Source organism: Pongo abelii, chromosome 15, assembly GCF_028885655.2.
Source record: "Pongo abelii isolate AG06213 chromosome 15, NHGRI_mPonAbe1-v2.0_pri, whole genome shotgun sequence".
In the NCBI taxonomy this organism is placed as follows: domain Eukaryota; kingdom Metazoa; phylum Chordata; class Mammalia; order Primates; family Hominidae; genus Pongo; species Pongo abelii.
In genome coordinates this window covers 96,145,197-96,159,633 of record NC_072000.2, presented here as the reverse complement: position 1 = coordinate 96,159,633, position 14,437 = coordinate 96,145,197, and the positions used below count along the sequence as shown (strand labels likewise).

The 14,437-nt window shown below is 35.2% G+C and overlaps 1 protein-coding gene across 5 annotated transcripts in view; it reads left to right on the top strand.

Annotated features, from left to right (window-relative positions):
• TC2N (tandem C2 domains, nuclear) overlaps positions 1-7,950 on the top strand; it is an 88,123-nt gene extending 80,173 nt beyond the window's left edge. For 3 of the 5 annotated variants that reach the window (XM_054530416.2, XM_024231937.3, XM_054530415.2), the window contains exons 10-12: positions 52-166; positions 2,325-2,524; positions 4,492-5,901. In XM_054530416.2, coding sequence (XP_054386391.2) covers positions 52-166; positions 2,325-2,524; positions 4,492-4,602 — 426 coding nt within the window. In that variant the 3' untranslated portion in view covers positions 4,603-5,901. Of the gene's footprint in view, positions 1-51; positions 167-2,324; positions 2,525-4,491; positions 5,902-6,864 lie in introns of those variants that run through there. The other 2 variants (XM_054530418.2, XM_054530417.2) reach the window with 2 other exon arrangements.
• Positions 7,951-14,437: the final 6,487 nt, after the last annotated feature.

Genomic DNA, 14,437 nt, shown 5'->3' with positions numbered 1-14,437 from the left:
ATCCCAAAAACTTTATTCTTAACTACCAAATGACACTTTTTTGATATGCAGGTTTGCCATGCAGAACTTGAATTGGGGACTTGTTTTCAAGCAGTAAATAGCAGAATTCAGTTACAAATTCTTGAGGCACAGTACCTTCCAAGCTCATCAACACCTCTGACTTTGAGTAAGTATATCAGTGATTCAAAGTAGAATCTTCAGAAAGTATTAGTAATAGAAAGTATTTTTTCTACGTTTCTTACAATGGAGATTAAAATCTTAGTAACTTTTATTATTTAACTTATTTACTTTAAATTTAAAATTATAAGATTTTAAATTTTAGACATTGTGTCTACCTTAATACAGTGGTCTCTTGAGTGTTATCCAGTTATGATCTCTCTGCCTTTGATGCTGTTTTTTATTTAGCTCATCAGTTCATACAGGTTGAATGTCTAGAGGATTTTCAGTTATATTTTACCACCTGAAATGATTTATCCTCTCTCTACGTCTGTGCCCTTTGTGGAATGCCCTGCTAACTGGAAACTTAATTGTAAAAAATATATATATCAAAAACAAACCTAGAAACACTTTTCTCTCCCTGCGTTTTGTGTACACCCAGGGGTTGTGATACTTTAGTTGTCTAGTCCCAGAGATTTGAGTGGGCAGAAGTGCCCCTTTTCCCTGCTAAAAGAAGGCAGCTCTGTCTGGGGGCAGGCAAAAGCAATGCATGTTCACCGTAACTAGAAAGACTAAAAATAAATGAAACTGAGCATTCAATTCAAGAAGCTAGAAAAACAACAAGCCCAAAGAAATTAGAATAAGGTATTAAAGCTAAAGTTGAAGGTGACAGATATGGAGACAACCACAAAAGGCATAATCAATAAAACTAAAAGCTGTTTCTTTGAAAGAATCGTTGAAATAGACACATCTATAGAAGGTGAGATCAAGTGAAAAACAGAGAAAACATGAATGATATTCTGAGCAATGAAGAGGATATAATTTCAAATTCAGAAGAGATTCTATCGTGTATAAAGCAATACCATATATAGCTATACCAATTTATTTGGGTATCTATGTAAAATAAATGACTTTCTGAGAAATTCAGCGGTTGAAAGTAGAATCTTAAGAAGAGGAAGAAAATCTGAATAAAAGAATAAGCATGAAAAGGTAGTTAAAGAACTGCCTCTAATAAAAGCACTAGGCCAAGGTAATTGTACTGGGAGATTCTACCAAATTTTCAAGGAACATGTAATTTCTGTTGTATATAAGCTGTTCCAAAGCATGAAAAGAAGATGGAAAAAGTAATTTTGTGAGGTCAGCATATTCTTGATACTAAAACAGAATGGATAGCACACACAAAAAGTAATTATAGACTAATGTCACCTATGTAGATAGATGGAAAATCCTAAAATAAAAATAAGCAAATAAAACCTAACTTGGAATAAATCATCAGGACTATATATAATTAATTCTAGGAAACAAGGACAACAGATGCTGTTTATGACAGGCTTCCCTTAAAACAGCTCATCAGGATGACCACAACTCTTCATTCTATCAATCTGATGGTCGGATCTCAGCCCTCACTTTGTGGCTCCCACCTTTCTGGGAGTTCTCACTTTCTTGCTTCCCTGGCAGCCCAGCTCTGTCACCTCCAATTAGTCAGACTGTACTTTCTGCTTGAGCTGTAGGCACTGTGTGTCAGTCAGATAGGGGAGTATGCTTAGGTGAAAAGCTATATCAACCTGAATTTTACCCAGTGAAGTTCCCATCTTTTACCAGTTGACTTCCCTCCAGTTTCTTTCTGCTTTTAGTGTTTTAAAATTTTTTTCCAAAGTTTATAATAGTTGTTTATGGGAAGGTTAGTTTATACAGGCTATTCTGCCATTACTGGAAGCTCTATACATCTCAAATTTATTTAAAGTACAGATTTTATCTAGTGGCCATATACTTAACTCCTGGAGTCTTTTATATTTTACCTATATAATTGTGAAATAAATACCTCCAGCTGTCCAAAAAATTGGCACCTCTCTTTTGTGTGATCCTTTTCAGTGTGCACTCTTTTACTGTGATTGTTGTTTATGCCTCCATTTCCAGTCTTTAATGGCATTCAGCCACAGAAAGATTAAGTTCATTTAAAGTTACAGTAGTAAAGTATGGCCAAAGTTATAAAGTTGACTAGAGCTGTTTTCTGTTATGGTCGTAGCTCATCAAACATTTAAAAGTGACTTATCTATATTTTTTACAATAAATGTTACATATATAAATTCCAACTTGGATGTGTATATACACATCTTTGTATGGTATTTTGAATAATATTTTATAAACCAATATTTCTAATTTTTTAGGTTTTTTTGTGAAGGTGGGAATGTTTAGCTCGGGAGAGTTGATTTATAAGAAAAAGACACGCTTACTGAAGGCCTCTAATGGAAGAGTCAAGTGGGGAGAGACTATGATTTTTCCACTTATACAGAGTGAAAAAGAAATTGTTTTTCTCATTAAGCTTTACAGTCGAAGCTCTGTAAGAAGAAAACACTTTGTGGGCCAGGTTAGTAGGAGTTTTTATCCTTCCTTGTGTTTTTCTATGCATTTAAACAGTCAGTTAACAAAGGGAATACAGGATAATGTTAAAATTGAATAGAGTACAGTTCTTTAGCATCATAAATCAAAATTCAATGTTGCTACAAAAATCAAAACTTGTCAGACTTTTTACTTTAATATAAATAGTTGGAATTTCTGAGCAATCAGGTTTATCTTTAAATATTTTTTTTTTCTGAGCTTTTTTACTTCAAAAACGATGAGAATTATCAATTTTTCAGTACTACTGACTTGTTCCTAGTGGAAGGAGGGAACATTAAGTATTTAAATCAATTTCTTAAGGCTTTGAGTATCAAATTTACTTTATCTGTTTAATCTTTGATTTAATGTTTAACATGGGCACTTTTTATATGCTCTTACCTGAGTTAGTTTTGAATTCCTAGAACATGTCCATTTTAACAGTGGTTGTGATATTATTTAGTTAATACTACTGTCTGGATTATTTTAAAATCTTGGTACAATTTGTATAAAACAACATAACACTTGCTAACTTGCCAGTCCTCTAGGAACTTGTTTCCTTTCCTTACTCTGAATAGACTAGTGGTAGCTGTCCATTATCTTTTACCTTAATTACAATTGTTTGAACCACATTTAAATTCCAAAATCTATATTATTGGTTTAAAAGCTTCAACTTGACAAGATATTATTAACAGTCTACATGAAATCCTCAAATTATATATGAATTTTCAAAGATTGATATCAGCTCCTTGATTTACTTTTTAATATATATTTTTACATAAAATACTAATTAAAATATTGTTTTATCATTTATTATTTGGAAAAGAGCTTGAATTCAAGAATTCATATAACCAACATACTTTTGAAAGCCATTAAGCCTTTATGAAGTCAATTCAGTTAAAGTTTTCATATATCATCAAGCCTCAACTTAACGGTATGAATGGAATAGGAAATTTACTTGAGATGATTTTCATGATAACATTTGTGGTGATTCCATTCTCTTGGTTAAGATTCTAGTTAGAATAATAATTCTGGAAAGGTTCTTGCTGGTCATCTGCTCCCTGTGGCTTATCTTGTATCGGCTTAAGAGGAACTATGATGGGGTAGCCAAAGGTGAACTCAAGGTCTTCCACCCCTGTATCAACCAGAGTACTCTAATGTCTGTTTTACATACTGGGATTATTTGTAAGATTTCATTTGAAAGGAAGGTTCTTTAGACCAAGAAAGAAAAGGAAAAAGGTTTAAACCAATGACCTGCTCCAATCTCTTAGAAACTGAATCTCAGAGAAGTTAACTTCAAGGTAAAAGCATTTGTTAGTGCTAGAGGTAAGGTGAAAATCCAAGTTTTTTTTATTCCTTGTCTTCATAATAATATAATTATTGTGATGTCTTTTGTACAATTTACATAATACTATGTATACATTCACATGTAGTATTTAAGTTACATAAGTGATGGGTACTGTGAAATTACTATTGATCAAGAATGACTATTTATTAGATTTTAATTAAGATTACACTTTATTTCTTATAAAAGATGATTTAAAATGCACATTCCTTACCAGTCTAATTTGAATCATGATTAGCCTCAGTTTAATTATCTTTACAAAAATGTTTTTGAGTGGTTGGGATCAGTTTTAAGTTGAGCTCCTAGATTTGTTAAATAGGAAAGGATACTAATAACTGTTCTAGGAGAAATGATTTTGTAATATTTCATCTTGAATTTTTGAATTGAATTGAACCTTATAAACTTGTCTTCAGAATGACTAAACAGGTTAAATGTTTTAGCATTTAAATGTCAATAGAGAAATCAATCTGACTTTTGGAAAAAAGAAAGATGTTTAATTTAAAATATGTAAAGCAAACTTCCAAATGTCTTCCATCAGTAAGAGTAACTAACTGTCTGAACGTAGTTATTATTGTTGTGTCAAGTTAAATGATTGTACATACTTTCCTTTACAGATCTGGATAAGTGAAGACAGTAATAACATTGAAGCAGTGAACCAGTGGAAAGAGACAGTAATAAATCCAGAAAAGGTTGTTATCAGGTGGCACAAATTAAATCCATCTTGAAGACTTCACACATTAATTTGGTGAAGAACTTGACATTCTTTTAGAAGACTTATGATTTCAATTTGCTACCAATAAGAAGAGGCAAATCAACAAATTTGTCAATTTATGGGGGCTATAATTATGGTATATAATGTATCTGATAGAAAATTTGATAAGAAAATGTAATGAATTTTATCAGATATCCAAAGTAAAGGAAATGTTTTAAAACTGCAACAAGAGACACAGACAGTAAAATCAAAGTATTATTAGGATGACTAAATAAATTATAAAGTCTGTGAGAATATCAACCATAGATAGTTCTTTCTATATTATGTTTTTGCTTTTGTATTTTAAGCTTTACTTAGATATTCAAAACCTGGTATATCAAGTCTCTGTTAGTACTATTGACATTTAGAAGACTTTACCATTATTTCAGTGCTAGGCATTATTGATTAGGTCTTGGCTCCACTGTTTACCTCTTGCTATATATTTTCTCTAGGTAAAAATGAATTGAACCATTTCAACTATTTTCTATATTTGGGGAAAGTTTGTGCCCTGTGTTATAATTTTTTTTACCCATAAGACATCACATTATCACTTTGTAAGCTACTTATCTCCAAAAAACTTCAGAAATAGAAAACTACATTTTGGCAAGAATAATTGAAAACACCAGAAGGTTGAAGTTTAATTGGAAACCCAGAATATACATACTTTGCTGTTTTCTTCCCTCAAATATTTTACTATTTGTCTTATTTGGAGTTAAAATAAGAATATCATCCATATGGTCCATCCTAATTCACAGAATTAAATGAGCTTAAATAGCAAATTCAGTATTTTATGATAATCACTTCATTTTTAGTTTTTAAAATTTAGATTATTCTATAATTTACAGTGTTTGAGTATTTTCCCATTTTTTTCATAACCATACCTGATTATACTGTGTAACAAATAAATATTTTCTATTGCAGTTTTCTTTCCAGTACTTATTAGAACTCAGTATTTGGAAATAATTTCAGCTTAATTGACCATAAGAACTGTGGCCAAAAAGAACAGTTTTTTGGAGAGGCAGATGACATACCTGATTTTAGAAAATCTCACTTTATTTTTGCTAATAAGTAGACTAAGTGCTCTGTGTTCTCAGTCTTCCCTTTTTTCTGCCCCCATTCTTACTTTGTCCCATGCATGCAGAGAAAGATGGTGATATTTTAGGCCAGGAGTATACCTTGCTGTAACCTAAGTATGCCTTCTTTATTCCAGCTCCTATGTTCTATGTATATCATTAACATTTTCCCAAATAAACACTTAATTCTCTTTTCCCTAGGTGCCATCTCCTCAAGCTACAAAATGTCCACATCTTATATCCCCTTTGCTTCTACTGCCCTGATTTTGTGGTACCAGTACTCTCTGCCACTGAACATTTTGAAATATTTTTGTTTTGGATTTGCAAAAAATGACATATAGGTCAATACTCACATGGACTTTTAAGATAAATCACCTGTGTGATAATATTTTGAATCTGAGACAAATACAACTTTTAAAAATTGTTTTTAAAAATAGACTTTTTTTTTTTAGAGCGGTTGTAGGTTAACAGAAAAATTGAGAGGAAGATAGAGATTTCCTTTCTCCCCCGACAAAGCCCTCAACAGCCTCCCAGGCTATCAGTATCCTGCATCACAATGGCACGTTTGTTACAATCAATGAACCTACTCTGAAACATCATTATCATCCAAAGTTCATGGTTTACATTAGGGTTCCCTCTTGGTGTTATACATTCTATAGGTTTTGACAAATGTATGATGATATGTATGCATCATTATAATATAGTATAGTTTCACTGCCCTAAACATCCTCTGCAAATGCAACTATTTTAATGCGTACCAAAGAAGTAAATGTATTTACTGGCTTTTAGATAATAAATAACAGGCTTTATTGTTTATTTTAAAAGCTACAATTTGTTTTAGCTGGTTTCTCTGTTCTATTAATGCTTTGAATTTCCAAATTTAATATATGTAGTCACGCATTTAACTTAATATTTAATTATTTGATTTATTTAATTTTCTATATTCTTACAATATATGTATGATGTATAATTTAAGGGAAAGCTATGACTTCTCGGTTTCTTAGAATTCTAGGTAAATAAAACAATAAGAAGAAAACCTTTACATTTAAAAGATCTTTCAGGTACAGAAGTATTGATACAACTAAGATCCTAAATGTTTTAATTAGTGTTTACTTAAGCCTTTTTCAGGTGAGGAGGTACTAATGCTGGTTATTTCCTTGAAGCTTTATGTGGACCTATAAATAAAAATCCAATCTCCTGCTAATAGGTACGCATATTGTGAGAAAAACGTTAGGAGCTGGTAGTAAAAAATGAGATTCTATGCCAAAATAACTTCTCTTCGTATTTGCCTAGGCATTTCTTGACCTTTACCCACTTACGCAAGGAGAAGGAAATCATAATGATGCCACGTGACCAAAGGAAACCATGGAAGGGTTCACGCTGTTAGCTGATAGCTTGCACAGTGCTCATTCCTAACAGTGGATTTACTTGTAAGCTTTCAGATCAACACAAATAGCTGCAGCCTGGGTTAAAATATAACATCACTATTTGGCTTTTGTTTTGCATGATTTTTAAAAGCAGTACTCCTAGGGAAATGGCCTCTGAAGTATATCAGTTTCATCTCTTACCAAGACTGTTAAGAAAAAACTAGTGGGATTTTGAACAAGTTATATAATTGTGGTCTGAAAAGAACCTAAACTGAAGTTCTGTTTAAATATAGTTACATAAATTTCTCTGATACTAACGTACTCAACAGCTGGGTGTAAACTATATCTCCTAGTAACATTTTCCATTTTTGTTTAATCAAATACTTGCTTATGAAGGATTTCAGAAATTTGTAATAAATGTCAGCTTTTGATCGCATAGCAGTAATTGACATTTCAAAAATATATATTTCTTTCTGTGTTTGGTTGGGTGTAATGAGGAAAGTACCTGATAAAATGTCTGAAGACACTTTCTAATGTTGTCTTGGTGCATAAGCTATAATTTTTATTCAAAATTAAATTTCAAATGTTTGCAGTTTTGGCTAAAACATTGAGTTGAAAGAATTATGAAAAGTGGGCCCATATGAAGTACCATGTTCATTTTGAAATATAGATTTAAGATTTAGAAATATATTAAAAGAGTTAATGGAGCCTCCTAAATTGGATTTTATTTTGTGGGTGAAGAATTGTAGGAAGATGAATGTGGCTTACATTTTTAGTAATCTCCTAGTGGAGTTTTTTTTAACTTAGTACTTTTTTAAGTTTTTTAATCTATAAAAAATGTGATTTCTGTAAACAATGATTACAATAAATAATTATATTAAACTGCAGGACTCTGATAATGGCAGTAGATGTCTAGAAAGAAAGTTCTGGGCTGGGTGCGGTGGCTCACGCCTGTAATCCCAGCACTTTGGGAGGCCCAGGTGGGCGGATCACAAGGTCAGGAGATGGAGACCATACTGGCTAACACGGTGAAACCCTGTTCTCTACTAAAAATACAAAAAATTAGCCAGGCGTGATGGTGGGCACCTGTAGTCCCAGCTACTCGGGAGGCTGATGCAGGAGAATGGTATGAACCCAGGAGGAGGAGCTTGCAGTGAGCCAAGATCGCGCCACTGCACTCCAGCCTGGGTGACAGAGCGAGACTCTTGTCTCAAAAAAAAAAAAAAAAAAAAAGTTTTGTATGTCTTCTCAAAGGATAGAAAGCTATCTGATTCTATGTTAAACTAAATCACCAAATGAGAATATGACTTTTAAATGGTGTTGATGTTTATTCAGTATTGATCTTCATATTCTATGCTGTGGGATTTGTTTCTAGGTCATCTTTTTTTTTTTTTTTTTTTTTTGAGATGGAGTCTCACTCTGTCACCCAGGCTGGAGTGCAGTGGCACGATCTTGTCTCACTGCAACCTCCGCCTCCCAGGTTAAAGTGATTCTCATGCCTCAGCCTCCTGAGTAGCTGGGATTACGGGCACCCACCACCATGCCTGGCTAATTTTTTTGTATTTTTTTTTAAGTAGAGACAGGATTTTGCCATGTTTGCCAGGCTGGCCTTAAACTCCTGACCTCAGGTGATCCACCTGCCTCGACCTCCCAAAGTGCTTGGATTACAGGTGCAAGCCACTGTGCTGCCTTTAGTTTCTGAGGCAGTAGGATGATAAAAATGTCTGCCCTTCAGGATAGGATACTTATTTTAGCAGAAATAAATTTAGTTGACTGTGGTTTAAAATTGTCTTTTAATTTCTGAGTCTTTCATCTTTCTTGATTATATAATGTATGAAGTCAATCTTGAAACCACATTTTTAAATGAACCATTTTATATGATATATTTAATAACTAAATGCAAAATAATCTAGTACTTCACACAAAGAACCATGCTTAGTGCTTTCAGGGATACAAGAATGAATAAGCCATTGTTTACACTGAGATTTTATATTTAGGTTGGTAAATGAAACAATATAAAGCAAGATTCTAGTAGAAAGCAGGTTTTAAGGTATGAACAAAATGCTTTAGAGGCTCAAATAAAGAAAGAATTTAATGCAGTGAAAGGAATTAGGAAACGTTTGGTTAGGTCCCTGACCTGAAACACACAAAACCAAGCACTGCTGTTCATGATCACTGACTCTGCCTCCCTAGCCATCCTACTTCATTTGTGTTGTCAGCTGACTCACTGTGAAAAACAGTTTATACATTCTTTCACTCTTTTCTAACCTTTAGCCTGCCTGCTGCTTTCTTTGCTCTTAGTAGAAGATCTTATGTCATGATTCGCAAAGAAAATAATGTCAGGTTTTCCTCCAACTTCCTACCACCATATCCACAAACTTGTTTTTACCCATATACATCCTTTCCCCCATTATGTTGGAAAGCCAGTCCTTCCTTATGATTCTGAATCCAGTCCTCTGCATTCTCTGGGATTTCGTTCCATTTATTATGCCCATTCTCTCCTATTTTTGAGCCATTCCCACTCACTCTACTGGATTCTTTGTTTCATTTTTGAAACCTCTGGTGTGTAGCTGTATCAAAATTGGTTGGTGATGTGTTTGATGCAAAGAACCCTACAGATACAGTTTTAGGGGTTAGGTTTTTGTATTGGTGAAGGAACCTGTGTAAACACCAATGGACTGAATGTTTATGTCCCCCCAAAATTCGTATGTTGAAATGCTAACCCCAAAGATGATAGTATTAGAAGGTGGAACCTTTGGGAAAAGATTAGGTCATTAAGGCATTGGTAATTAGGCTGTTAAGGGATTAGTGCCTTTATAAAAAAGACCCAAAGAAATCCCTCGCCCCTTCTACCAGCTAAGGTTACAGTGAACAGATGACTTTCTATGAGGAAGCAAGCCTTTACCCAAAACCAAATATGCCGGCATCTTGATATTAGACTTCTCAACCTCCAGAACTGTGAGGAATAAATGTTCATTGTAAGCTACCTAGTTTATGGTATTTTGTTATATCGGCCTGAATGGACTAAGAAATGTTACATAAAGCAGGAGCCAATGCAGCATGCTCCCCATAGAGGTGTGTCCTCCGAGGTCCCCAAAGCTTTCCCTGGGTTGGACTGCTACGGGTGAGTCCATGCATAGCCAGTGAAGATTCTCGGCACCAGAAGCTCTTTTTCATTCTCACAGGAGTTTCTTTCCTCACTTTCCTTCTTCCACCCGACTGTTCCCAAGCATAGCCTTCATGTCTGCTTGCTCAACAAGTGTTAGTAATTGGTAGTCTACAATCCCAACAAATTCTTGAGTAATTATTAGAATTTAAGTGTAACTAACTCAATGAATAGGAAGGTTGGTTTCTCAGCATAGCATCCGTTAGGTCACCTTTCTCTGTGGTTTCTTTCTTAAAAAATATTCCTAGACTTCCTCTCCTGTTCTAGATTCTGCCTTATCTGTTCTCCCCTTTATAGATAATTTCTAACCGCTCTGTCCTTAGTCCATTCTCTTCAATCTTCCATCCTCACCACTCCACCAAAGTTCATGTTAAAGTCTTAATAAATGCTTTTCAGCTATTTTTTTTCCTTTATTCTCATCAACTTTCTTAACAATAGCTTTCTCTCTCTCTCTTTCTCTCTCTCTCTGCCTCTCTCCTTGAAACCATCTCTTCCTCTGGCTTTCATGTCATTATGCTCTGCTTATTTTTTTTAACAGCCTTCCTAGTCTGTTCTTTTCTTCTCTGTTTGGCTCATCTTCATGCACCTGACTTTAAAAAGTAGAAGTTCTTTAGGACTCAGTCCTAGGCCATCTTTTCTTGTCATTCCCCACTGTTTTCCTGGGCAACGTCGTCTATTTCCATGGCTTGAAATGCTATCTACTGTCTAATTTACATCTCTACCCAAATCTTGCTATGAGTTCCACTGTCATATAGCTAATGTGGACATCTTTTCTTAAACGTGTCCTAAATCAAACTTTTGATTTCCCATTCCTACCACAAGTGTGATCTTCACTTTTCCCCATCTGAGTAAAAGGCACTGTCATCCACCTAGTTGGTCATCCTAGAAACCTATTCATTGAGTTAATTACACTTAAATTCTAATAATTATTTAGAAATTTGTTGGAATCATTTTCTACCAGTTACTAACACATGTAAATGGAAAAACTATTTCTCTTTCTGTATTCTGGATATGCTTGGTGGGGGGGGAATTAAAACAAGAAAAGCTGTTTCTTTATTCTTACAATACTTCTGACACCAAATGTGTGGGCTTTTCCCACCAAGCAATTCTTTAATTCCCTGTGGACACCAACTGGGTGTTGTATAATTTACCTTAATTCCAACACTACCTAGAGTTAGCACAGACCCCACAAATTAAGGGCTCAGTTCCACAGACTGCCCCCCACTTCCTATGCGAATCATAAGTGGCAGGTCTCCAGGCTGCCCACAACTTTGGTCTGACTTGACTACAAATTGGAGCTTCTCATGACACCTCAGGTTTAATAATTTGCTAAAATTGCTCACAGAACTCAGGGAAACAGTTTATGTACCTATGTCAGTTTTTTATAAAGGATTCAAATCGGGAACAGCCAAATGGAAGAGATGCACGGGGCAAGCCAGTGGGGAGGGATGTGGAACTTCCCTGCCCACTCGGGGAGTGCCACCTTGCAGGCTCTTCGATGTGCTTACCAACAATAAGCCCTCTGGACTTCAGTTAGGATTTTTATGAAGATGTCATTACATAGTCATGGTTGATTAAGTCATTAGCCATTGGTAGTTGAACTCAGTCTCTACCCACTCTCTCCTCCCCAGAGGTTGAGGGGACTTGGGAGATGGACCTGAAAATTCCAACCCTCTTAACTATATTTTTGTTTTCCTGGCAACAAGACCCTCATTCTTAGCGGCTTTCCAAAAGTCACCTCGTTAACATAAACTGGGGGGTGGTTGAAAGGGGCTTGTTAGGAATGACACAAGATGCTGCTTTCACCTTCATCGCTCTGGAGCTATTTCAGGAGCCAGGGACAAAAACCAAATATAAGAAAAGATGCCTCATCACACTTATTGCATAGGAAATTCCAAGGGTCTTAGGTGTGTTGATGGTACAGTGGTGAGCATAGCTGCCTTCTAAGGGTTTTACGAGCTCTGTGCCAGGAGTCAATGACAAAGACCAAATCTATATTATATCAATATCATACCTTGGAACTCTTCTCTTATCTCCCATACTCAGTCACCCTGTTCAGAAATATGTATATCCTAAATAGATCTTGAATGCACCCACTTCTCCATCTCCACTGCACCCACTTCTCCATCTCCACTGCAACTTCTCTAATCAAAGGCAATATCATATCCCACCTGTAGTATTGTACTTTCCTTATAATCTGATTGTCACACTTTGGTTCTTGGTGCTCTTAGTATGAAGTCCAAAATCCTTAATACAGCCTACAAGGCCCTTGTAGGGGATGACCCGCTTTTCCTCTACCCTCATATTCAATGAGTGGGGGCCTGTGAACCAAACTAACAAATGACAGATTAACAGGAGAAAAGGCACCATTTTTATTAATGTTTACATGCATAAGTATTCACAGAAAAGTGAAACTCAAAGAGGTAATTAGGAGTTTATATACCCTTTTAATAAAGGAAAGGAGGTTTGGACTTTAAGAGATAAATTGTGGGGAAGTGACTAGGAAATACATGGGGGAACTAATGGAGGATAAGGGTTATTTTAGTTAGGTCTGTTTGTGCAAACTCATCTCAGTGTTGACTCTCCATCTCCGGTGATAAGTCACTCGTCTTCCTGGTCCACAGAGTATGGAGAACACCTTCACAAAGCATAATTTATGCCCTGCTTTTAGGCAGTTAAGGGGACGGCAAAGAACTCTTCTTACATCTGTTGATTCTCAGTTGCTTTCAGCTCAAAATCTTTATGCCAAAGTGGCATACTTTGAGGTGACATATCCTGATCCCCTTTCTCCTGTTGTGTTGTAAGGAATAATTATGTTACTTAAAATGGGTTGGGTTTTGTTTGTTTGTTTTTTTGATGATCAGTCAGATGTGGACATGTAATAATAACACCATGGAGAGGCATATGAAAATGAAGGAGATTTATTATACTGACAGGTCCTGGAAGAGGGAGGCATGGCATGCCATGCAGGGGGCATGTGGGAGGAACTCCCAGGGAGTGAGCTCAGCCAAGCAGGTGGGGAGCAGAGAGAGAGAGGGTCAGGGGAAGGACCTATGGACAAGGGCCTTTGTTGGTGGTCAGGGTACAGCATATAAGCAAAAAGCATGAGAGTGTTTCATTGGAGTGTTTGAATGTCACTAGATCACAGTCAGAATAACAAAAGGGAACTTGTGGCAGGAACCAGCCTTCTCACACTGATGCACCTGATTGCCCAGACATAGTGTTCATAGCCTGTTTGTGGGAATGTTGAGGCATCAAGAAAATAGGAAGTTTTAAAAATTTACAATATCCCTGTATAATCTGAGCTCTGCCTTCCACTCCAGCCTTATTTTTAACAATTCTCCTCTTTAATCTCACTGATCTGTTTTCAATTCTTGGAAGACAAACAATACACACCTAGCTTCCTCTGGATCTTCACACATCCTGTTTCACCTATGTGGAATAATTTCTGTCTTTACTCTTCCCTTTACTAAATCCTATTCTTTTTTTGAAGGTGCCAGCTTAAATATCTGTTCCTCAGAAAAGTCTCTTGATTTTTCAAGCAATATTAGGTCTTATTTTCATATACTTTATACTTTTTCTTTATAGCTTTTATCAGAATTATGGTTAAATAGTTACTTACGTAGTTGTCTCTCCTAGACTGTAATTTCCATGAAAGCAGGGTCTTGTTTATTGCTGCATTCCTGAACCTAGTACAGTACCTGGCCTATAAGAGATACATAGTCAATGTTTGTTCATTTACGCATTTAACTGATAGGCAATGTTTTGAGTGTTAGGGATTTAACAGCGAACAAACAAAAAAATGAATGAACACATAGAGTTAGGTTTTATGGCTCAGTAAAGTGGTAGTTAAGGCCAATATCTTATTGAAAGAGATAATGCTGTATAATACATTATTACCATATTTACTTTAAAATTCATTAGTACATTTCTTAATCAGAGAGAAGAGAAATATAATAGCTTCATATCTAACTCATACTATCAAGCTTACAAAAAACTTCTGAAATTCTAAAGTGTTTATAACACATAATGCTAAATTTAGTAGATTGCTGAGATCTTTATCAGATTTTGCCTTATCATTACATGTTAGCAGCTTAATGTGTATCATTACTAAGAACAAAAATTATATTTATTTATTTAAAACATTTATTTTTTGCAGGGAATGAGTTAAATTTGATTTCTACATAAAGTAGGAACAATACT